This window comes from Artibeus jamaicensis, unplaced genomic scaffold, assembly GCF_021234435.1.
Source record: "Artibeus jamaicensis isolate MK-2021 breed Jamaican fruit bat unplaced genomic scaffold, CSHL_Jam_final scaffold_474, whole genome shotgun sequence".
Lineage (NCBI taxonomy): Eukaryota > Metazoa > Chordata > Mammalia > Chiroptera > Phyllostomidae > Artibeus > Artibeus jamaicensis.
The window spans coordinates 15,691,659-15,717,168 of record NW_026522046.1 but is presented as its reverse complement, the minus strand read 5'-3'; the positions used below and the strand labels follow the sequence as shown (position 1 = coordinate 15,717,168).

Below are 25,510 nucleotides of genomic sequence, written 5' to 3'. Positions count from 1 at the left end.
GGTGTGAATGTCACTTGTGTTCTGGTGACACTGAAATGGACATCCTCCCTCAAAATAACTTAACCTGGAAACACTGTGGACAATCTTCTACTGTGGACAAGGACACTAAGTTCTCTTCAGGTAGTGCCAGTTAGGTGAAAGGTATATGTGATATTCTAGAATGAAATTATACTCCTGTGAGATTAAGCAAGAGGGAGATAAAATCTTATTCCTTTTTTGGCCTTCCCCCTCCTTTTTCCCCTATTCATCATTTTTTCCCCTCTATTCACCAAGAGGAGTTCAATAGATTCATTTTGAGAATACAAAAAAGTTAATATTCTCTTCAGTCCTAGAGAACCATACCTTTGGTGAGGTTATTGGAAACAAATCAATACCTGCATCTGTGGTGTGCTCTCTGTGGGGGACATACCCGGAGGAAGAATCTATTTATTCCTCTAATAGGTAGATACCTCCTTTACATTAAAAGAACATATAATGAAATTGCAAAAGTGGAAGGATTATGAATGGGTTATTTCTCTTCTTGTTCTTAAAAGGTAGTTTGTTCATAAAGGTTGAGGAAGTGTCCTTCATTCTAATTCTATTCTCAAAACTTGTCCCTTGATATAGCTTTGACCACCAGACCTTCAGCAAGAGAGAGTTCAGATTAGCAAAGGCTTGGCCGATTGGGTAAGAATAACATCCAAAAAACTGACACGTCAGGCTGTTTCACCAAAATCCTAGGAGTGGTTGAACCTAGAATGGTGATCCATTCAAAGGACGCAATTCTCTGATGCTCTGTTTACCATCTACGACTTCTTGAATCCCATCTCTGTGTGCAGCAGGGAGCTCCCCAGTCTCCAGATTTGTCTAACTGCCTGCTCCCATTCAGATGCAAACCTCACCTTTCACCTCAAGGCTAAATAGAGCCAGAGGGCTCCACAGGTGACTCCAGAAGCCCAAGCAGGCTTGGTGCCAGGTGCTTCTGGCCTCCATTCTGTGTCACTTCAGAAGCTAAACATAGGTCTGTGGGATTCAGGTGGGAATGAAATTAGGCTTCACAGCCTCCTGGTGGTTTGAGGTCACAGGCAGCCCTGTGGCTGTAGCACAGGCCTTCTGTAGAGCTCCAGTGCCCTCTGCCCCAAAATTCTAAAAGACCAAAAACCACAAGAGAACCTGGGGGATTTTTTATCAGTAGAAAATGTCTAAAATGGAGATGCATTAAGTTAATGATAGTGACAAGAATAAAAGAAGCCAAAACATTATCTTTCTGTGCTATTGAATTGTTTGCGATGCTGGCCTTTTGGTTTGCTCAGGGTGGCCTAGACCGAGGAGAGCAAACCCTCCCTTTCTTGGAGGGGAGCCCTTAGGGACTTGGTCTGCCCCCTTCCAGGGCTGCGCAGGTGGGACTGATGCATGGGGATTTCTCCACTCAGGACTCAGGCAGGTAAAGGAATAGAGAGAAAGACACAGCTAGGTCACTGTCACTTGGTGCTTTTCAGAGCATCTGATTTTACAACTTTGTATCACGATGGGTGTTGTATTGTGCCTTCTAAAAGCACTGTGATTTGGTCAGCTTGTACTCATATAATTTAATGGATAAAAAACGAGGCATAAGTATCCCATTTTTTATAACTCTATGAGCAACAAACTAAGGTAGGTGTTAGGTTTGGCAGAGTGAGGGAAGAGAATACAGGAGAACAGACAGTGAGTTTATCAGATTTGACCTGCGAGCTGCTAATGAGCTGCTAACAATCGGACTCTCTCTGCAGCAGAGAGGGTACAAGGGTGGGTGTTTTCACGAGTTTAGGGTTGAGTCTTAAGAGGTGGGTCAGGGGTGAAGCATGAGGTAAACTGCCTAGGAAGAGGGTTAGGGTTGACCAGCTTCTGCACGATATGAGGTTACTGACAAGCCTGTTGTTTAGCAGGCAATGTTCTCTAGTCAGGTACAACTGGATGAACGAGAACTGTGGCCACAGACCAGGACGGTAAAGGGGCAGGGCAGGAGTTCCAAGAGGACAGGAAGCCCAGCGTAACCACAGGTCATTGCTTGATGGATTGCTAGGGAGCAGACAACGGGGCAGGCAGAATGGTGGCTTCTGCCTCCTACAGGAAGTAAGTACTCCGGCTTCTTTCCTGTCTCTGTTAGCAATGTTCTTTACAGCTCTGTAAAGCGTTAAGTTCTCTGTGTGTACTGCCACTGACATTTGATGGAATGAGACTAAATCTCCATCTGTGTCAAATGGGGAGTTCATGAGTATAGTAAAGATTTAATGAAAAGCAAAATACAACTTGAAACTGTTTTCCACATCGAAGAAAGCAACATAAATGCTTTCAAGAACTTAATATAATTTATGGATTGAATAAAATTTATTAACTAAAATTTAATAATATCCAACATGCCAATTTGTTAGCTTACATTTTATCTTTAAAAAAATGAAATCTTCCTTTTCCCTTATGTTTTATGGTTCTAGTATTGTGTCTTATATAAACTGCAGATGAAAAGGTACCATGTTGCAGCTAAAGTACAGTGAACTTTATGAAAATAAGCTTATGAAAATAAGCGTATGAAAATAAAATAGGACCTCCCTAGATTATATAAGTGACAATACAGCTATGCTTCATCAATATTATAAGATGTACTTTTTCATGTATTTAACAATTATTCGGTGTTAAATAATGGTTAATTATTGGGCGATTATGATGCAACATAGCACAGTGTTGCAGAAACTGTGGGGTAGAAGGCATGACCAGTTTCTCATACCCTGAGGCCTTTGTCTGCACCTTGGTTGCTGGGTCAGTCCCCAGAACTTTGAGCCAGTGACGTGAACTAAGGAGTTCTAACTCCCAGTACTCGCTTTACGTAAGGTGATTCTATGACTGGGGCTGCCCCCAGCACCGACCTACCAGCTTCCTCAGATTATGACCTCCCCCAAAGCCCTGTCCCACCACATGAAGCAAAGCCAGGACACCACTACCCACTCCTGTGGGCCTTGAAGATCAGGAAGATCTGCGGACAGCCTCCCTGCTAGAAGAAGGTGAAATTCCAGGAAGGTCAAGGGTCCACCACCCTCCTGAAGACTCTCAGGATCATCCACCCTTATTTCTTCTTTTCCTTGGTCAACGCCAGAAGTGTAAGTCTCTCCATCTGTCTTCTCTCATGTTTTATTCCCTTAATGCACTCTGCCTCCTCTCCTTCCTCCCAAGCCATCCCATTGCACCACTTCGGACCTCCATGACCAACTCATGTCGTCTAACTAGGTAATCCTCATCCTAAGGACCTCAATTCAAATATGACTTACTTCAAGACAGCTTTTCTGACTCTGCCAACTAGGTAAGATCTTACCTATTAAATGTCTTCAAAGATCTTACTTATTAGTTGCCTCCATTACTAGTTACCTTCTACTTCACATCACTTACCATACACTTAACACGACTTGCTAAAGGTTTATTTTCTTACCTAGATTGTAGACTCCATGACAGCAGGCATGATGTCTGTCTTACTCACATTGTATGTAACCAGAACTTAACCTAGTAACTGACACATAATAGGAATTCAGCAGATATTTATGAAATAAAAGAAAGAGGAGAGACATGAGCAATGAGAAGAAATTTGTTCCCAGGTTAGAACTCGGAAGATACTTTCCAAGAGAAACATCATGATCATACAATGTAGGCTGTGCCCTAACTAGACCACGGGCTCTGTGGCTCCCTGTGGGCTGGCCGGCCAGGATCCTAAGCATCTTAGCCCATTACCCCTGCAAAGAAAAATGCTGTTTAAGTCAATAAATACACCTGTGAGTTGGACCTTTGTGTTCTGTGGTATACAGCACTAAGCTTCTAGACCTGTCTACCACTTTGGGTGTCTGACGCCCTTTTATCTCAGTTGCCCAAAGGGATTCTCGTGACAACTCTCTGAAGGCATTAACCCAACGCAAAGCATATTTGCCTAGCAGATAGGTGCAAAGCCTTGCACTGGGTGGTGGGGACCCCGAGGAAAGAAGACATGATTTCTGTTCCCAGCAGCTCACATTTTAGACACACAGAAAGGATTCCTAACCCCATCTTGCATGTGAGGTTGAATGACTTGCCTGAGATCACACAGTCATTAGCGATGGTACTTGCCCCCTGTTCTGACGTCTCCTAGCTGATAAACTGGATGTTACACTGCATAGGTTGGGCCCAATGGAAAGCCTTCGATGTTTTAGTTCTTTAAAAAAGATTTTTTTAAAAGTTCATCTATCTTTCTGTGTTTTATGATAAGCCTAAGAACACGTGTTTTACTTGAAACAGATGCTGACAGGTGGAGAAGGGCACATAGCAAGGGCTTAGGCATGCGGCCAGTTGCTTACATTGGAGTCCTGGAGGGTGAGGCGTGGGTGGAGAATCCTCATGGGCCAAGTTTCTTCCTTTCCCCTGGGCCTTAGAGGAGCTGGAGCCACACAGGAAACCGCTGAAGGGACTCTGAGGGGTTCTCGGGCACCGAACTGTGGGGCCTGGCTCCACAATGGGGCTCAGCTGCTTCGACAGCCCTGCTTCCCTCTGGCCCGAGGCCCAGGCCACATGACATCATCATTTACGTGAAGGTTCCTGGATTACAAAAAGTCCCTGATGGCCGCTGAGCAATCTGGGAGGCCTCACTGAGAGGAAAATCTGCTGAGGAAGCAACCACCTCTCCGCCTGTGTGACTCTAGGGATTCTAGTCACAGGGTCCGAGCTGCCCAGATGAGACAGCCCTGGTGAGGGACCGCAGGAGAAAGGATTCCCTTAGGTCTCAGATCTGGACTGCGAACAATCACTGAGAAGCAATGAATGGGGAAGCTGCTGGCAGGAAGAGGCAGAGGGTCAGGAGACCGGATAAGCTCAGGGCATGGACAGTGAGTGATGTTGCCCTAACTCTGGCACACTGTCTCTCAGCATTGTCGGCTTCCTTCAACAGTGGCCTGACTGCGCCTTGGGAGCAATCGACCTGGCTCAGGTCTCCATCCATCCTCGTGACTAGCTAGCTATGGGACCTCGTACACAATATTTATCTTCTCGGGCCTCATTTTCCTCATCTGTGAGGAAAACATCCAAATACTTATCTTGGATGATTTACATGAGAATTAAAGAGAACTCCTTTATCTTCACCCCACAAATATTTATCAAATGCCCACTATCTGCCAAGAATGTTTCCAGGCACAAAGATCAGCAATAAAGGGGTAAAATCCCTAAAATCTCTGCCTTCATGAAACTTATGTTGTCTGTTTCCATTTAGCACAATAAATACTTAATAAGTTAAACATATGATCTGTCAGACATTGATGACAGTTCTGGAGAAAAATAAAGCAGAGGAAAAGGGCGTTGCACTTTTTAACCGGGGGGTCAGGAAAGGCCTCGCTGAAAGGATGGTAGTGAACACAGATCTGGAGGAGCGGAGATGCTACACATGGCACCTGCTTGCCCTCGGCCACAGAACAGGCACTGGGATTTTTCTATTATTGCCATCATCACAATTCTCCTAAGTATTCATGTGCTCCTTAGTTTCCCAGAAAGATCATTAATAAATAATTTGTAGAAACAACTCAAAATATTGATACTAATAGTACTGATAATAATGATGACCAAATTTGTTGGACTCATTCCCGCTTACGGGGTGGGGTCTGAGTTACAGAACCTTTCTCCAGGAGAATAACTTACAACTCTGGGTTGTAGGAGAGATTCCCTTAAAATGCTGATTGGTTTTCAGTGTTTGAAAAGGCAGTAGTGATAGGCTCTCGGACTTCCCTGCTCTGGGAGCAGCTCTCCTGCCACAGCTCCTCACCCTCTGAAAATACGCGCCTGCGCACAGTTTGTCTTCACCTCCGCCTTGTTCAGGGGCACCTCTCAGCTGCTGAGCTGGTCACTGTCTGCACTGGTGCTGAAATGACCAGAGATGTGGACAGATGACAGCCTCGGCAGTCTGGCAGCCCCATGTCCTCTGACTTCACTGGTTTCTTAGCTGCAGCTTCAAAACCAGAGCCCTTTCAGGGACATCGGCCCAGCAGCCAAGGTCACTGGGGCTGCCACAGTAGGGGTGGTTGGCTCTGGGCCTGGAACTGCGGCTGTGTTTGGGAGTCTCGTCTTTGGTGATGCTAGGAACCTTTCTCTGAAGCAACGGGTCTTCTATGCCATTCTGGGCTTTGCCCTCTCAGAGGCCATGGGGCTCTCTGGCCTGGCCATGACCTTTTCTCATCCTCTTTGCCATGTGAAGAAGCCATCGCCACCTCCCATAGTTCTTTCTCCTATGTCTTGTCTGCCCTGGATGTTCTTTTTCCTATACCTTCCTAGGCAGCCTGGGGAAAGGGGTTGGCTCAGAGTTGGACAGAAGACAAAGAAATACTATATTAATAAGAAATATTATATCAAATTTATATGCTGTAGGTAACTGATTGTATATTTCCCTCAACTTCAATTAACCCCTTTTCTTGAAGTTTCCAAAACTAAAATAAAAACATAATATGAGGCATTATAAAGTGTGTTCAAGAAATTCCAAGTTCTATCACAAATCATTTTGTGTAACCTTGAGAAACTTGCCTCACCTCTCTGGACCTGTGTTTTATATTTTATATTATCCCTTGTAAAATAAAGTAACTAGCTCCTTCTTAAGTTTTTTCTGTGACTAGTGAGTACTAATTACTTACTCAATGGAGACAATGACAGCATTCAGTTCCTCAGCCATCGCTGTACACAGTTCATCGTAATAGCTGATTTCTACAGGAAACAAAGGAATAATCACTATTAAACAAATTATTTAATACTGTCTTTTCTTAAATTCTGCTGTGGATTGATTTTAGACTTCAATTTAAGTTATTAATAATAAAAAGCAAATGGGAACATATATCTCCTTAATACAGTTACATGTACAAATGCAGAACTTAAATCGAGTTTTCGATAAAAACCAATTACTATAAAATAACAGGAAACCCACATTAGATTACATTTGAATGTATTTTTAATGCACTAAACATTTATTTTATAATGGACTACAAGAAATGAACCAAATTAATTCTGATTCTGTAGCTCTTCAAATGTATGCTTTTCAAAAAATCATAGCACATAAGCAGTTTTCTTTTTAGAAACATAAAAATTTTCTCTTTTAACATCCTCATTTGCTACAATTCAGGAAAGTCACCAATTTGAAGAATATGGTATTTTGTTTAAACCAATATATAACAGACTAGAAATTTTGTTTTATTTTTTATTGTTTATTTTTAGAGAGAGGGGAAGGTGGGGGAAGAGAGAGAGAGAAACATCAATGTGTGGTTGGCTCTCACATGGCCCCCACTAGGGACCTGGCCCGCAACCCAGGAATGTGCCCTGACTGGGAATCGAACTGGCAACCCTTTGGTTCTCAGCCTGCGCTCAATCCACTGAGCTACACCAGCCAGGGCCCAGACTACAATTTTAAAACTCTTAGCAATTCTTAGAAAGAGGGTCCAAATGTTTTCAGTGACAGAACCAATTTTATAATGTAAAAAGTCACCCCTTAGCTGTCTGTTCTTTCAAAATATGAAGAGCAGATTGTGCCAACAGAGAGCCACATAATCACCTTAGCCATAGGCCTTCCAAGGCAGTCTTGGAATCAGAAGTTTAATGACTACATGAGCCATTTGCACATCTCCCTCAGCCTGAGCTCTTCCCCTGGCAAAACGGATCAGTCAGAATGGTGTACAAAAGGCCAGGCTGACTCATAATTTGTACCAATCCCCCTACTTAAACCTCCTGGCCTCCAATGTAATGTCTCACCTGGCAAGTGCTCAATGGACTCATTCTTTTCTAGGAAGAAGATTCTGCCTTATGCATTTCTAAATCCTCATCGCCTAGGACACATTAGGATGACCAAAGGTCCAACTGTGCACACAACTGAGGTTTTGTACCGGAAGTCCTGTACCCCAGAAGACTCCTCAGTCCTAGGCTATCCTGTGTATTCAGTAGACATCTGCTGGAAATGTGAACGAATCAACAACTAAAGGGATAAATGATGAATATGGAGTTAAATGAAATGGAATTAGTAGAAAAAGTTATACTTCTGGCTTTCACCTCATGAAAAACATTATTAAAAAAAAACTAGAACTAGTTGTCATCGCCTTTAAACTTAGGGGATGCCAAAGCTCCGGGCTGAAGATGAGGAAGCCACTCCAGGGAAATCACAGGCAGAGATGAGGCCCTCACTTCCTCCCTGGCATGCGACCCAATGGCCTGCTTCACGGGGCAGCTTGCCATCGTGAACCTGTTCTGCTTATGAAAGTAACCTAACACTAAAGGAGACATTCTTGCCCTGGCTGGCATAGCTCAGTGGATTGAGCACGTGTATGTGAACCAAAGGGCCGCTGGTTTGATTCCCAGTCAGGGCACATGCCTGGGTTGTAGGCCAGGTCCCTGGGTGTGGGGCATGTGAGAGGCAACCACAAATTGATGTTTCTCTCCCTCTCTTTCTCTCTTCCTTCCCTCTCTCTATAAATAGATAAATAAATTAATTAATTAATTAATTAATTAATTAATTGTATCTTCTTAAAAAGAAAAGAAAACATTCTTGAAATTTGTAAGATCAGTTCCTTTTAATGGTGGCACACTTTTACATTGTCATCCTGGGTTTCACAAGCAGATGAAATGTTGATGAGTTAGCACCAATCTTTAGAAATACTTATTTTACTTTATTGAAAGATGTCTTCAAAACAGAAGTTGGGAAAAGAGTTATAGAGAATTCCCTCCCCTTCCAGCCCAATGACACCCCATCTTGTTTTGGTGCAGAAAGCTATTATTAGCATTTCATAATAAGTTAGTCTGTGATTTAGGTCACAAAAACTATTTTCAAAACAGACTACCTTAATTAACAAACAAAGAAGCAAACAAATAGGCAAAAGCCCTTATGTACGCTATAAACATATAATTAATCATTCATATCAGGACACTTTCAAGCATGAGAAGGACACACCACTAACACTTTCGCTGGGACAATAAGGACAACTAGGACTGTCCAGAGGAACTGAGTGACATGCTCCCCCTCTCTGGACCCAATAAGAAAGTCAAACTCAGTGACATGCACCTCTCTCCCAGGGCCAGTCACGACCCCAAACAACCTGAAGGTGACCAGGACATACTTGCACTCGCCAAGGCCCAGCCTCCCCCGTGGATATAAATGACACTGCGTTTCAGGGGCTCTTCTGGCTTCGGAGAGCCTTCAAACACTCTGACTTCCACGCCGTCAAAGTCCGTGTCGGTCACCTTCACCTGAGTGGATGACCACGCGCTTTTCTTGCCGAAAGAAGAGATGATAAAATTCAGTGCGACCAGATGATGGCTCAGGCCCAGGTAGTGGATCAGGTTACTCTGTAGGGCGAGGGAGGGAAGGAAGAGGGAGAGCACAGGTCAACGGGGTCATCCCTAGAGCCACGTTCACCAGCTCTGAGAATTTAAATCCTTACAAGCAACTGCTCCTGTACTCGAGGGCTCCCTGGCCACTTTGAACACAATAACGAACTGTATTTACCTCTTGTTTTAGAGCCCACAGAATATTTTCAGGCATTAGATACCCTTTGATTTTCAAGATCAGCTCTGAGAGGGAAATGGAACAGGTATCATCAGACCCATCTCATCACGAAGGCTTAGAAATGAAATCAGCTTGCCTGTGTAGCTGGATGCATGGCCACGCTGGGGCCGAAACCTAGAACTTGTGAATTTGGGGATTTGGTCCATTTTGGTTTCTTTTCTTAGATCAGTATATCACAGTTTGAAAAGCATAGTAGGAGTGCAGGAAGAATACTTAAAGTGCAATTAAAAGAGAAGAAAGTTTCATATTTGCCTTAAGAATTTTTAAAGTGTTTTTAAGTTTATATACTTAGGTGTGTCTGGTGGTTTTGAGAGTGGGAGAAAGAAGTAAGTGTGTGAGAGGGAAGAAGCAGAGTCAGCTGTGGCCTTGGCATTCAGAAGCAGGCCAACTCAGGCATAACCAGGAGCTTTTCAGAAGTGTGTGGAGAACAGAGAGACACCCTTTGAGCTTGAGGGCATTGAGCTCAAGCTCTGCACTAGGTGCTTACAGTAATTTGGCTGGAGAAGGAGCATAGAGAGGAGACCCAAGTCATCCACTCCGCAAAACCCTTGTGGAATGTATTCCCCTCTCTTTACCTCTTATACAAGCTCTCTCTGTTGAGTATACTTATAAAGCTAGCCTCCCTGCAAGATTTAGTGGTCATGTGTCAGAGACAGAGATCTGGAAGCAGTATGGAGGCCAGTGACTGGTCAAACTACAGAGGCTTGGAAGTGTCCGAGTGACTGGACACTGCGCTGGCACACAGGCATGGCTCTCAAACCTCAGGAAAGGGCATCATGAGAGTAACAGCGTCCTTCTGTACAGTGTGAAACAGGACACTGGTGATTAGTGAATATTTAATGCCATCATAAGAAATCAGAACTATATAAAGTCTGTGATACACTTTGACACAGCTTCCCAGCACTGTGTGCACCAGACACAAGAGCGTGCCCCAGAGACAGTGCAGATGTCCTGCTATATACAAGCCCTCAGCCCCTCAGGCAGCCAAGCTCCTGAGCAATTTATCCCAGTGTCCCATGTAAATATCAGTACTGTACACATATGCCATGCTTTGAAAAGAGTTGGAAAGCACTGCATTATAAAACCATTAGCCAGCGTTCATGAAAAACAAGCAAAAGGCAAAATCACCGAGAACAGTGGCTGGCACATACTAAGTGTGATATGAGTTGGTTATTATTATCATTGCAACTCGAAATGTCAGCTCAGGGACAGATAGCCCAATGTTTCTAGAGAAGCTAAGACACTATGTGCATTTGTTATTAGGACCATGATGATTACAAAGTTCTAAAATTGTTTCAGGTTAAACAGATGTAAAACAATGATGTCTAAAAAGTTCATTTGTATGCTTATCTCAAAGGGGACAGGGGGCCTAGGGAAAAGCCACAGTACACTGATACCTATACACATAAATTACTTAGCATGAGGTCAGCTTTCAACATGAGCAAGCCAAGTTAAATACTTAAAGCATCTATTGTAATCCACGACCTGCTTCATATCCTGTATTGAAAGGTTTACATTCTAAGTCAGCAGTTTTCCACCTTTTGCAGTGATGGTCATTTCATCCTGTCAAATGTTTTTTTTTAAATTCTACTCTCTAAATCCTGCCGTACTCCCACTTATTATAGAAATACATATTTTCATGGACCATTTATCTGCTTGAAAATTTATGGTCATATTTTTAAAACACCATAAAGCTGGAGTGCACTTCTAAATGCAGATTTAAATGTCTTTATTGGCATGCAAATTATATGACTTGCACTTGAGGCCACTGTACAGATCACTCGAGACACACTAATGCAGGGATCTTCTGAAACAGAAAAACCTCAGTGTTTGTGGTGAGAAATTACCAAAGGTCACATAACTATCTTCAATAATAATTAACTAGTAAGCTACGGTATGTAAAGATAGACAGGTCCAAAGGCAAATCACAAATACAGGGTCAGAGATTCAAGGAGGCCCAGCCTGGAGGAAGAGCTCAGAGGTAACTGTTAACTCAGATAACAGTGAAACACGGAAAAGGTAGCAAAGAGACAAAACATAGTGTCAAGGAAACAGACCTTGGAGAAAACACTCCTTGACAGGCTGAAAAGAAGTATCGAGAAGGAGAATTCTAGAGAGTGGCAAAAGTAAGACTATGAATCATAGTATAGAAGGCAAATTTGAAAGAGTTTTTTTTAAAGCTAACAATTTGACAATTTAAGGAAGCATAGGACTGACAAACGACCATCTACATAAGTAGGATGTCATGATTAGTAGCCAAAAGAAGTTTTAGGTGCATCACAGGGGCATAATCCAATTATTTCAGTATCCTCGTCATCACGGCCTCTACTCTGCGCCAGAGAAGCCCTGCTCTGCCCCTTGACTACGGCTCCCCTCGGAGATTCAGCAGCTCTGTCAGGATTTCCCCAGGCCTCCTGTTCTAAGCTCCTGGTTGCTCAGATCAGGAGCTGAAAGTGGTAGTCCAGGCTAAGTGCTACTCGGGAATTACGGCACCGTCCCAGTCTTCCTCTACTGATGTGGAAAAGCCTGGGTTTGAATGTCATTTCTACTACTTACTGGTTGTATGTTTTGGTTAATGCTCTTATGCCTTAATTTCCTCATTTGTAAAATGGGAATTAGAGTATCTCACTCACTGAGTTCTTCTGAAGATTAAATGAGTTAACATATGGAAAGCACTTAGAACATGCCTGGCACAAATGAAATACTACATAACTGTTTATTATTATGATTTGCCAACTAATAATTGATATTATTAAAAAGTGTTACTTCAGTTTTTATTCCATGGAACAAACATGACAGCTTTTATATATAGTAAGTTAAATAAGATTATCTACAGTATTTAGGGAACGTTTGCTCAATTTAAGTTTTACAACTTAAACGGTTAGAACAATTTGACTTGGTTTAGGTCATCAGTAACTAACTTTTAAGCTAGCTTGTAATTTATGCTTAATTTGTAAGATCCCAGTATATCTTCTAGTGAATCTGAGATATTATGATTCTTCAAAAACTATTTATAATAAGTATACAACATTTTGAACTTGCAAAAAGAGAACAGTGTTACAACCATCAAAAATTAGCATCAGAATCTCAAAGAAATTACAGGTGACTTGGAAAGGAGAATTAGATTTATAGGCTCATTGCAGAGACTGGAAGGGAGGGAGAGTGGAAAGAGTTTGCCCAGAAGCAACTGGAATGACTATACTCCAGAGAAAGGGAACCTGGAGCCTAGTCTGGGTTCCCAGCCCAGGAAAAAAAAGTATAATTGTCCTACAAATGTAAAAGACATGGTAGTCGTGACATAGACATGCCTTGCAGGGCTAATTCCCATCAAACCTCATTCTTGGAAGTATAGTAGTAGAGCAATTACAACATTTCTCCCAACGTTGCACAACTGAGCCAGTTGGCCAATGCACCACCTCTGAGAGAATGGATGGGACTGAATGGATTCCCCGCACTGGAGGGAAGCCAGAAAGGAACCGCTAGGTGTCGGAGTTGGAGCCTAGCCCTGCTCTTACCAACCGTGTGGTTTTTGCAAAGTTACTACATCATTCTGAGCCTCTGCTTTTCCCATGTGTTAACAAAAACAAATCTCATCTCCTTCCATTAAGTTATTGTGAAAATTTTATTAAAACATCTGACATATAGCAAGCACTGGTATATTACTTTATTCATTGAATCTGATGGTTCTCAAAGCTGGCAGCATATTAATGTCACCTAGAAGTTTAAAATTTTTCCAATGTCTGAGTCCCATCCAACACCTATTAAATAATCATCTCTGAGAGCATGACCTAGGCATGGGTATCTTTTCAGCTCTCGGTGTGATTTCAGTACATAGTGAGGTTGATAATCACTAAGTAAATCAAGTCAACTCATTCATTCAATCACCAGTTAAGCGCCCATTTGGTCATGTCTGGTCTAAGTATTGGGGGTACAGGATGAACTTTTAAAGCTCAAGGGCCTATTTTCGAGAAACATACCAATGTTGTTGGGAGGTCAGGAGGGAGTCTCCCCAGAAAGTACCACCTTGGCAGGTAGATTATTCTGTTAAAAATAATTAAAAGCTCAACAAACTTAAAAAAGGTGTTTTTTTCTTCCTCTTTTCTTGCCTAAGAGATATACAGATAGGAAAACCTGCTTCAGAAAGCGGACCTTAACAGAGTCACCTTCACACAGTCACCTGAGCACGTTTGAATTCAGCATAGCAGACAGGGAGGAGCCAGGCACAAGTCTGTTTGCTGGATTCTCCTTTGTGTCTCATTGTTTCCAGTTGGCCATATAAAAATCTATTTACCAAAAGTTGACTCTTTCTCATCTCTCTTGTGAATTTCCTACCTCCCACTCCTTAGTGCAAATGACATATAGACCTCATTTTGCCCATCTTTGGAATTTTCATGCTTGTGTGAATTCCACATGTGCATGTATTACAGTTTTTTTTTTCTGTTAGTCCGTTGTATTGTCATTTGAATTATTCAACCAGCCAGAAGAACCAAAAAGGGAAGAGGGAAGTTTCATAGGCCATGAAAGTGGGAACATCCTAGACACAGGAGATGATTATGATATGATGTAGAAACTTCAAAACCAGAGCTATGTACATTAAAATATGGAGGGTTGAGATCCAGTTTAGGAGAGGAGAGACAGAGGCTGTCCGAAGAGGCTGCTGGGGGACGGCACTGGCTGGGTTGAACTGAGCTTTAATGAATGAACAATCGGTTGGAGAAGGAGAAAGGGGTGGGGAAAAGCATACAGATGTTTGTGTGTGGGGGACAGGTGTCCACATTTCATCCTTCTGCCTGATGCCCACACTTTGCTTCACAGGTGTTCAGCTCCACTCTCCTCCAGTAAGAACAGGGAGACATCAAAGTCCACTTTCCTAGCCCCACCTGGATGACAAAAATAAAAATGTTCCTTCGATTTCTGGGGGCTGGATCTCTAACCCAACCCCATTCACGCTATCTGATTGCCATTTCTTGAGGCGTTTTAGCAATATGTTAAGTTCCACTAGAGAGGAGAAGTCAATTCGCTCAGGGAAAGCAGGGATTGTAAAGTTGAGTAGAATAAAAAATGAAACCTTGGAAACACCATTATTTAAAGGGACAGTGGACAAGAGAGAAAGAACAAATCATTAAAAAATCTTCTCGAGCCCCAACCCCCACCTCCATAAAAAAAAAAAGGAGGAATTAATAGTATGGCAAGAGAAATAAGAGGCTATAGAAGTCAAGGGAAAAGAGTTTCAAGAACGAGCAAGTTGTTAAATGCTTGCAGAGAGGCAAACAGGTCAACAGTTTTCACATTGGGTTATGGGATCACCTAGTAAGTACATTAAGTTGGAGATATCTGGCTAGAAGCCAGGCTGTAATGGCTTGCAAAGTGAGTGGGAATCAAGAGTGAGTGCAGAGGAGTCCTTTCACTGTTTGTAGAGATAAGAAAGGCATTAGGACAATGGGCTGAGAGGAAAGTAAAGAGAACCTCTTTTTTTTTTTTTTAAGATGAAAGTTGAGCATGCAAAAGAGAAGCATCGATTGGTTGTCTCCCATATGGGCATCCTACACATTCAGACTGGGGATGCCTGCCTGGACTGGGATTGAGCCCGCAACCCAGGTATGTGCCTGACTGGGAATCAAACCCACAACATTTCAGGTACAGGACAACACTCTAAGCAACTGAGCCACACTCACCAGGGACCATTTTTTATTTTATTCAAGTATAGAACTGCTGCTTTCCCTGAGTAAGCCAAAGTACTGCTACGGCACAATGCCGAGCAAATAGGAAGTGCTTACTAACTAGAAGCCTGTCAGGTGGAATGGCTGTGACTTCTGCCATATGCTGATGACTTTCAAATTTCTATCTCCAGTCCCTGATCAGTTGTTCTTAAGCCACAGGGGCATATTTCCAAACACCTTGGGATCTGGTCTAAAAGCTCTTTGAAATGAACATGTCCCACCCACCATCTCTTATCCACTCCCAAATCAGCAACTCACTCCAATAAATTCTTTATTAATGGTCTGACCACAATTTTCACTTTCAAGCTAGAAGCAAATATTGATACAGGTTTCTCCTGCTACCTGAAAGCACAGCACTCTTGTGAAAGCTTTTGTAAGCTGAAATGGCATGAAGCGAAGAAGCAGTACCATTAATTTATATGGAAACATTTCTTTTAGTATTTCCAGACCGCCCAAATAACCTACTGAACATAACAAGTGCACTTAATTACATCCAGTTTTATGCTAAGTATAACACTTTTACGAGCTCCCTTAGGCTTTTCTGATACCCTAGAACACATCTGGCTAATGAATGTACAAAATAAGTGAAGATAAAGCCCAGGTGCTCCCAGGCACAGTCCAAAGCTCTGGCGGCTTGATGCTGAGATGCTGAAAGTAGTTCCTAGGGAAGACCTGGGGGTGCCACTCTGGATGCTGGGGGTGTGTGCTGCCTCCCCAGGGGCTCGCTGAGAAGCAAACAAAATCCTCTCAGAATTTTTTGTTTAGTGAAAACAGGTGCTAATGGAGGCCTTTCATAAAAGCAAAGTGGCGTAGCAATGGAGACCTGTACTTTCTTCAGCTCCTTCCCCTCAAATGATGTCCAATCAGTCATCAATTAATGTCAATTCCTCTTGCCAACAGTTCTAAATCTTGTTCTACCTGCAGCCTCCACCCCTTACTCATACTGCTGCCTTGATTGTATGTTATTTCCTGTATTTGCCTCCTAACTTAAATTCTAGACTCTTTCTTTTTCTCTAACCTGATGTATTCAACTTATCAGAGTTCTTACCCTAAAAAGCTGATCACATTACCTGGATGCTTAAATACTTCCATTGACTTCAAGTTTCCTGCAGGGGAAAAAAAACAACCCAAAAAACAAAAACAAACAGAAACCGAACCTGACATTCCAGTCTGATCCCACTCTATGTTCCAACCCCATTTTTCTCCACCCCAACTCTTGTGCTTTCCAGGTCTCTAGAGTCAAATGTGCTCAAGTATAACTTGCATGACTTTATTTGAGCCTCAAGCTGCCATTTTCTTCGGCAATGGCCTTCAGTGCTGTGCCGGAGCTAGGTCTTGCCAGGTCACAAAAATCTAGTGCTAAAATTTACAAGTCATTCGATATGAGGTCAGTAGCTTGAAATTGGCCATGTGGAAATTAGCAATAGCTACAAATCAGATTTTCCCCGCTCCCGGCGCCCCACAGAGAGCACTCCGTGGCCTCCACTCTCCTCCTTGCTCCCCTCCCATCCAGAGTGCTGATACTATTTTAGGGTGTGGACTACGTAGTCAGCCCAGGTTCAATCCTCGCTCTGACACTTCCTAGTTGGGTGACTCCAGGCAGGTCATAAAACCACCCTCTGCCTCTGCTTCTTCCCCTGTAAAATTAGGGTGATTATAGTAACTACTTTATAGTGCTTTTAAAAAGATAGCTGGTATAGAACTTAGAATATCAGAGCTCATAATGCTCTTTTTATTTGTTTACATTAGGCCTCTGTAACTTTTCAAACTGTCCTATAATAACTTCTCACTACCTCAGCTTAGCTGTGCTGACTCGCAAAGTAAACCTCACATTAGCCTGGGGCCATGCTGAGTCACCACTGCTCGGCCTTACACTGAGACAAACACCAGGATGTCCGGGCAGCAGAACCCCATCTCCCGGGCTTTCCCAGAAGAAAAGATTACGAAGAATCACGTTTCCATGATCCTGCCTTGAAATTCTTAGAACGAGGAAAGAAAAGGTAAAGGAAACATGATGGGGAGGGAAGAGCCTAGCCCTTGGGCAGGGCCAGGGCCAAGTCCTGGCTCCACCACTCATGAGCCGCAAGACCCGGTCACGCTTCCTAACTCTCCGGGCCCTGTTTCCTAGACATAGGAAGGAAGAAAGAGCACGTGAGAAGTCAATCCACATTACCTATCGCTGTTTCTTCTCGCCGGAGGCCCTGAATTGGCAGGAGCCTTGCTCAGAACTCTGGAAGGTCCCCACCTTGTCGGGCAACCTTCCTATACCTGCCCTTCTTCCCTTATTTCTTTTACTCAACACCATCTTTGTTAAATAAACTTTCTTTCCCACACTCTGAGAGTGGGCATGGACCACAAGAGTTGTGTGGAACACAAATGCACTCTACTCCATATAGCAAAGCACTGGGGGGAATAATTAAGCCAACCTGTGAAGCACAAATACATTTATGTCACAGTAGGGATCTCAGATGAGATTACTGTACTACAGAATTTCAGATCTGTTTAGTCCTGTGTCCATGGACTTCATCACAAGCCACACAGCAAGCCTGAAGGGAGCACACCACCACTCAGTTAAGAAGGTAAGCCAGGACAGAGAGAGGAAGGAGCTCACAGAGGGGTCCGAAACCCTTACCCCTTCACCCTAAAGCCCTCAGTGGTTCTCTCACTCCCAGGGCTACATTTCAATCTGGGACAGCACACACAAAAAAACCCACGAATGTTTCTCTTTCCAGTTCCTAAACCTGTTTGCTTGTTTTTTATGATCACATAGAAGACAAAGAATTCCTGTACTGCCAAAGTACTTGCTTAGCTCCAAAAGCTTCCTGTGTTCCATCGAGATATGCCCAGGAGTGTAATAGCCCAAACATACTGACGTTGCAGTCTGCCAGTCGCGGCTCTCAGTGTGGAGGTGACCCCAACCAATAGGGGTCCAGTGAATTGCCCAAGGCCACACAGACAGAAAGTGGTGGGCTGGATTTGAACAGAAGCATTCTGGTCCCAGAGCCCTTCACCCTCACCCTCTACTGCCCCTCATGTGTCCATTGGTTTTCCAGCCTATATCATAAAACTGGAAGATTTACATCTGGCACAAACACTTAGCCTTCTCTGTATACACAAGGGGACACTCAGGCTTTGGTAAAACACACGCTCGCCCAGGGCCCGCAGCTGTAGCACAGCAACTCTCGCCTTGGCCACTGGGGGCCATGCAGCTGCTCCCAACTCCCCTTTTCCTCCAGCCTGTCCGAATCGGCACCTTTCTCTCGTAAGCTTTCTCTGGTCCTTTTCTCTCTCACCCCTTTCTTGGCCCCATTCCATCTCTCTCTCCTTTGCCTTCCATACACACACATGAAGCAGTAGAAATGAGACTTGAGAAAAATTAATTTGCGTTCTTTTTCACTCACAACGCTGTTACAAATAGTAGCAATGACTAGATTGTGAGCTCTTTGGGATAAGATCTGAACCTTGGGGATCAATTTTTTCCGGTGTCTCATACATAGCTAGTCATAAACTAATGTCCTTCATGACGCCAGTGAAGCTGCTAAAAGCCTCCCCTGATTGCTGGGACAAGCAGCATTTGTTTTCATTTGACTCTTCCAAATAGCTGCTAACTAAAGGCAGCACAAGGGAATTACACTTCTAAACATAATCTCCCAAGCTTCCTTCTGCTATACGGCAATTCAGAGCTCGCCCACTCACGCCCTCGGCCTGACTTCACAAAAATGTTACACTGGCTACTCCAGAACGTGGGTTAATCTTCTGCTTCATGTAAAGTGCAGGAAGCAGCAAACTAGATGTGACCTTTGAGAAATGGCGTGTAAATGCAAAAGACATAAGCAAATGACTTTTATAGATACCTACAGATGTCTGAAGAGCCAGATTCCGATGATTACTAATAAATTAAGACCCCTTTGTGTACCTTCAGACTGTGATTATAATAACTTAGTGCAGTAGGGACATACACAATGCATTTTAGGTATAATAATTACTCTTTTTGTACAATGCTTTACAGTTTATGACCGTTTGAATTTTTCCTCTTTTGAATCTCAAAAAAAAACCCTGTGAAACAAGAGGAGTAGATATTACGCTCATTTTATGCTTGTTTGAAGCTAGAGGCCTTGCAGAGTCATAAACCTCGAAGTGCCAAAGTGAGCAGCAGGGCCCAATGGACTGCCCGTCACTCTGAGTGTGATTGCTCAGAGCTCAGAATAAAATCAGCAACCAAACCATTATTGAACACTGGGCCTCTCCCATCTCGCAGGTTTTGAGAACTTCAGAGTAAAAGGTTCAAAGTCAGGGTGGGGAAGGGAAGTAGGTCATGAAATGAATCCCTTCCCTACCAGGCTCAGTTGCCAGCAGATCTGCTGGGCTGGCCGGCGGGACCAGGTTGCCTGTGACAACAGCGCCTAAGAAAACTGGTGTCAGTACAAAAGTCAGTGGCTTTGTAGCAATGAGGACGTGTACAACCAGAAGTTTCAGCCACTCCCTGGCCCGAGGCACTAGGACTGCCTCTGGGTGGTCCGCCCATCCCAGAGGGAAGGCAGGGCACTGCACTGGGATCTGGAGGTCCCTGAAAATGGAGGTTTTAAATCTACCCCAGGAGAGGCTTCTCAATGTAACAGATTCAGGAAAATGAAACGATTTATGCCTCACAATCATTTAGACATTTAGTTGTACATTCACAACTATAGCAAACGATGTAATGTGTTTAATGTCTGACATTAAGTCTAAACCAAAGTATCTACACAACAGGTCATTGTATTGGTTACAGTTATAGGTTAGATAACTCCATCTGTTGTGAATTCATAGGTCAGATGTCGCATCACAAAGAAAAGGGTCCAGAACTATTTTTTAGCAAACATTTGAGTGTTTGCCGTGCAACAAACACCCAAACTGGTATAGAGACAAATAGAAATAAAAAAGACAGGCTCCACCCTTAAGAAGCCAACAGGATATAAGGTGGATGCAATGCTATAGTACGAAAAATATCGTGGGAACATACACAGAGACAGAAGTAACAATTTGTACTCAGAGGAGTTTGCAACTTGTTTACAGCATCGGTGATATCTGAGCTGGGTGTCCAAGACCAAATGACAATTTGCCAGAAGAAAATGGAGGAGGATGTTCCAAACAAGAGAACAAAGTAGAGTTACTGACAAGGGTACAGAAGATCAAGGCTTGCTGGGAAGTTGGCACGAACTACAGTTCTGTGGCTCTGAAAGAAATAAGGCTGGTACTGTATTTCGATGTGTTGAAATATTCTCCATTGGATGACTCTGGATCTGGTCTTTACAATACTTTATGAGAACATCACCCACTCCCTCAACCCCAGTACAAAACCCAGGAAAGCAAAAGTCCGGTTCCACTAAAAGAGGTAAATCCCAACTGAAAAGACAAGAGTTTTACACAAAGAAGTAGGTTAGTAAATTATTAGTTTTCATTATTCACCTGTTTTTAAGACAAGGTCATTGAGAATGACTTTTTATCTCTTATCTCTTTTGCCATCATTACACAGTTGAACAGCTGTCTGGTTTGAGACCACTCAGAGTATCTGGTTCTGAGACCATGAGCTCCTTGTACTTAAAAAGCTACAGAAGCAAAGGGCATCTCAACCAAAAAGGAAGAGGCGAAACTGTCATTATTTGCAAATGACATGATAATGTATATGTAAAGGATGCACCAAAATTAATAGAATTAATAAGAGTTCAGTAAAGTAGCTGGATTAATATACAGAAATCTGTTCACATTACTATACACTAATAACAAACACTCAGAAGGAAAAATTAAGAAAACAACTCCATTTATAATTATATCAAAAATAATAAGATATCTAGGAATAAATTATAACCAAGTAAGTGAAAGAACCGTACTCAGAAAACTATAAGACAATGAAGGAAGATATTGAAAAGGACACAAATCAACAGAAGGATGTATAGGGCTAATGGATTAGAAGAATTAATATCGTTAAAATGACGATACTATCTAAAGTAACCTACAGATTCAATGAAATCCCTATCAAAATACCAACGGCATTCTTCTCAGAACTGAATAATCCTAAAATTTATATGGAATCACAGAAGATCCTGCATAGCCAAGTCAATCTTGAGAAAAAAGAACAAAGTTGGGGGTATCATGCTCTTTAATTTCAATCCACACCAGGAAGCTATAATAATCAAAAGAGTATGGTACTAGAGCTAAAACAGACATATAGATCAATGAAATAGAATAGAAAGAAAGAAAGCCTCACTTACCTGGTCAACTAAACTATAACAAAGGAAAGAAGAATATACAATGGAGAAACCATAGTCTCTTCAACAAGTGGTGCTGGGAAAACTGAATAGATACATGGGAAAAAATGAAACTGGACTACTCCCTTATACCATATAAAAAATAAATTCAAATCAATTAAAGACTTCGATGTAGGCCTAAAACCATAAAAACTTCTAGAAAAAAACATAGGTAGCAAACTATTTGATATCAGCCTGAATAATATTATTTTGGATATATCCCCTCAAGCAAGGAAAACAACAGCAAAAATAAACAGAGGACTTCTTAGAACTAAAAAGCTTCTACACAGTGAAAAACATCATCAACAAAACAAAAAGACAACCTACTGAGTGGGATAATATATTCACAAATAACATATTTGATAAGGGGTTGATATTGAAAAAATATAAGGAACTCATGCAGCTCAATAATAACAAAAATATACAATCCAATAAAAAAATGGACAGAAGACACGAACAAACACTTCCCCAAAGAAGACATACAGATGGCCAACAGACATGTGCAATGATGCTCAACTTCTCAAATCATCCAGAAAATACAAATCAAATCACAAAGAGATAACACCTTACACCAGTTGGAATGGATGTTATCAAATGGGCAACAAACAACATGTACCGTCAAGGCTGTGGAGAGAAGGAAACCTTTGTTCACTGTTAGTGGGATGGCAATTTTGTGCACCCGCTTTGGAAATAGTATGGAGATCCCTCAAAATACCACAAATAGACCTAACTTACAATCCAGCAGCAATTCACTTATAGGTATTTATCCAAAGAAAATAAAAGCACTAATTTGAAAAGGTAGATGCACCCCTATGTTCATGGAAACATTATCTACAATAACCAAGATATGGAAGCAACCTAGGTGTCCACTGATAGACAGACAGGTAAAGAAGATGTGATACGAATGTTCAGTGGAATGTTATGCAGTAAAAAAAGAGTGAAATCTTACCATTGGCAACAACATGGATGGACCTAGTGAGTATCATGTTAAGTAAACTAAGTCAGACAAAGATAGATACTGTATGGTTTCACTTATATGTGGAATCTAAAACAAAACAAATGAACAAGCAAAACAAAACAAAAAGAGGCTCATAGATACAGAGACCAAAAGGATAGTTGTCAGAGGGGAGAGGACTGGGGTGGGGTGGGATGAAAAGGTGAAGGGAAATATGATCAATAAAATTGTGGTAAGTTTACATGGTGACCTATACTAGAATTAGTGGGTTGATCACATTGCCATGTGTAAAAAAATTGTGATTCACTACATTGTACACCTAAAACTAATGTAATTAATATAATATCATATACCAATTATATTTAAATTTAAAAAGCCTTTTTTAAAACCTGCAGAAATGACACGATCTGATAGAAGCTAAATTTAATAAGTAACTAATTTCAGTCTCTGGGGAAAAAGTATAATGACATCTCTAAGGCCTTTCTTGCCAAGACCCATGTGCTCACCCGCAAAACAGAGGGATATACACAGACCTTAGAAGCTAAGGACTTGAGGAGGGTGCAGAGATGGCAAGAGAAAGAGAAGGAGGAAAAGGTAGCTGAGGTGGAGTCTAATGATGAGGAGCCCCACTCAAGTGTTTGATGACATGGAGAAATAAAAGTGGGCAGAGATTGAAGAGAGAGAAAACAAAGCGGGAAAAACCACTAAAACATTAAAAAGATTGGTGGACTTAAAAAGGGGACAGGATTTTTATTAAAATACAATGGGACACTGCGTTCTGACATTCCTAAAATATATTCAATGGAGGCAAACAGATCCTACCCAGCCCCTTAGTGAAGTTGTTTTGCATTTTAAACACAACAAATATATCCAAGGATGTAGAAGAGTTAAACTTGAGACTGTATTTTTATGATCTCTTCGGTGAGGACTGGAAATTGAGGCTTACAATGAGTGTCAAGTGGATATGAAGTAAAGATTTCCATTTTGAAATCCATTCATCATACACTATCACACTCCACATGAAAGCCCAAACTGAACATATTCTCAGTACTTAATTCCTCAGTTCCTTTAGCCCTGAAATTCTCTAGTGCAGAGAACGGAAAACCCAAGAAAATGCTGTCTTTTATAACCCAGAGACCATCAGCTTTACACTCCAGAAGAGAGTGAAGCATTTAAGGAAGCCTGTGTTGGCAACCAGCCCGCTTCTGTTAATGAAGGCAGGGAAACCACCAAGCCAAGTGTGTGCCCACGCCCACAGCTCAGAAGTAGAAAAGGTTTAATTTTAAATTGCTTGCATCAGTAGTGCCTTTGTTATTTTGTGGTATGAATATAAAATGGTGCGTACGTAAATGTTACTGCTTGAGCATTGACACATAGAGCAGTTAAGAATTTTCTGGAAGAAAACATTTACTGTAAAGACTCTTAGCTTTGACTTCTGGTCAAGATGGTGGTGTAGGTAAACATGGTTCGCCTTCTCACACAACCATGTCAAAATCACAACTAAACTATAGAATAAGCATCATTCAGGACCATCAGAAATCGAGCTGAATGGAAGTCCTACAACTATGGAACTAAAGAAAACCACATCAAGACTGGCAGGAGGGGCAGAGACGCAGAAAGGGCTGGTCCCACACCCACATGTGGCAGATCAAAATCAGCAGGGGTACCTCAGGAGCAAAGGGTCCCTGCCCCACACCAGGTGCCCCATCCAGGGTTCCAGTGACAGGAAAAGTCTCCATAAGTTCTGACTGCAAACACCAGTGAGGATTAAGGCTTTGGCAGTTCCTCTTGAAGGGCCCATGCACAGACTTATTCAGACTCACTCCCTCTCAATCATGCTTGAATATTTCCATTCAGAGAAATGTTCAGGCCTGATGCAAAATTTAATGTGGATTTGTTGCTCTACTCATTCAGTCATTTTTAATGCAACAGCCAACACAGTACACATGCTCACTCAACAATGTCTACCACTCCCACTGGCTAGTACAGGGAAGTTGTCATTGTCCATGCACGCACACTTCAGTCCACTCTCCCAGGCTACCAGGTACTAATGGCTCGACCTTTTCTGAACAGAATGTGCAAGTTTCCCATATATCTGAAACTATGTATTTGCCAGGACATAATTACTGTGTCTCATGATTGTGAGATTACTAAAACTAATTTTACCTTAGCAAATACCCATGAAAATCAAATCTAGAAAATGTTGCAAGACTACAAACAAACAAAAATTGGGAACAGCTCATACAGTACAAATATCTAGGCACTCTACTACAACACACACACACATACACACACACAAATCTGGGTGAAAGTTAAGTAAATCAATTCCTTAAGAGAGTTAATAATTACTCAATCTAGTTCAGATGTCTGGTGGGTTTAGTTGGAAATTTAAGCCACGTTAACATAGGAAGCCAACTGAACAGCAAGCATCTAGTCTCTGTGCAACTGTGCAGAGAATCGGCAGCAAGAGCTCAGTTTCACAGAGTAAAGGAGCCTCCCTGACCTAACTCTCTCTAATCCAGGTCTCAGGCTTCATTTCTTCATACATCTTTCTCCAAACCCCTTTCTGAAAAGCTCAGTCTGCACTAACTTAAACTGGATGCAAATAAAGTTGCACAATTTTAAAACCTAAAGGGCCCTCAGGTATATAGACCCTTTACAAACTGAGGGAAGCGCTGCCCAGAGATGTAAGGTGATGAGCCCCTGACCTCCCAATTACTGACAAATTTGGACTAGAACGCAGGGTAGCAGCTTCCTCATTTCAGCTTCTTTCACTCCATCTGTACGGAAGAAGTTTCAATTTATCTCAGAAAGTTTCTCTAACCCTAGCTTTTCTTCTTCTTTCCCTTCATAGCAAAATTGCTTCAGCTCAGTTTTCACCCTTCTCCAAGCTCCCAGCCATTGCTAATTATACTGCCCATCTGCAAATTGCCCATGTACTTAACTGCCTCCTGGCATCTCTAGGCTTATAGTCCTTATTATTTATTTACTGTGCAATTATGTT

At 42.2% G+C, this 25,510-nt stretch overlaps 1 protein-coding gene and 1 pseudogene across 1 annotated transcript in view; one reads left to right on the top strand and one right to left on the bottom strand.

The window, feature by feature from the left end:
• The window catches only part of NCEH1 (neutral cholesterol ester hydrolase 1), a 52,830-nt gene that overhangs the window by 11,012 nt on the left and 16,308 nt on the right, over positions 1 to 25,510 (bottom strand). Inside the window, exons 2-3 of the mRNA XM_037137486.2 lie at positions 9,099 to 9,327; positions 6,639 to 6,708 (exon numbers count right to left, since the gene is read on the bottom strand). Coding sequence (XP_036993381.2) covers positions 6,639 to 6,708; positions 9,099 to 9,327 — 299 coding nt within the window. The remainder of the gene's footprint in view (positions 1 to 6,638; positions 6,709 to 9,098; positions 9,328 to 25,510) is intronic.
• LOC119043444 (ATP synthase F(0) complex subunit C2, mitochondrial-like) lies at positions 1,908 to 6,206 on the top strand (annotated as a pseudogene).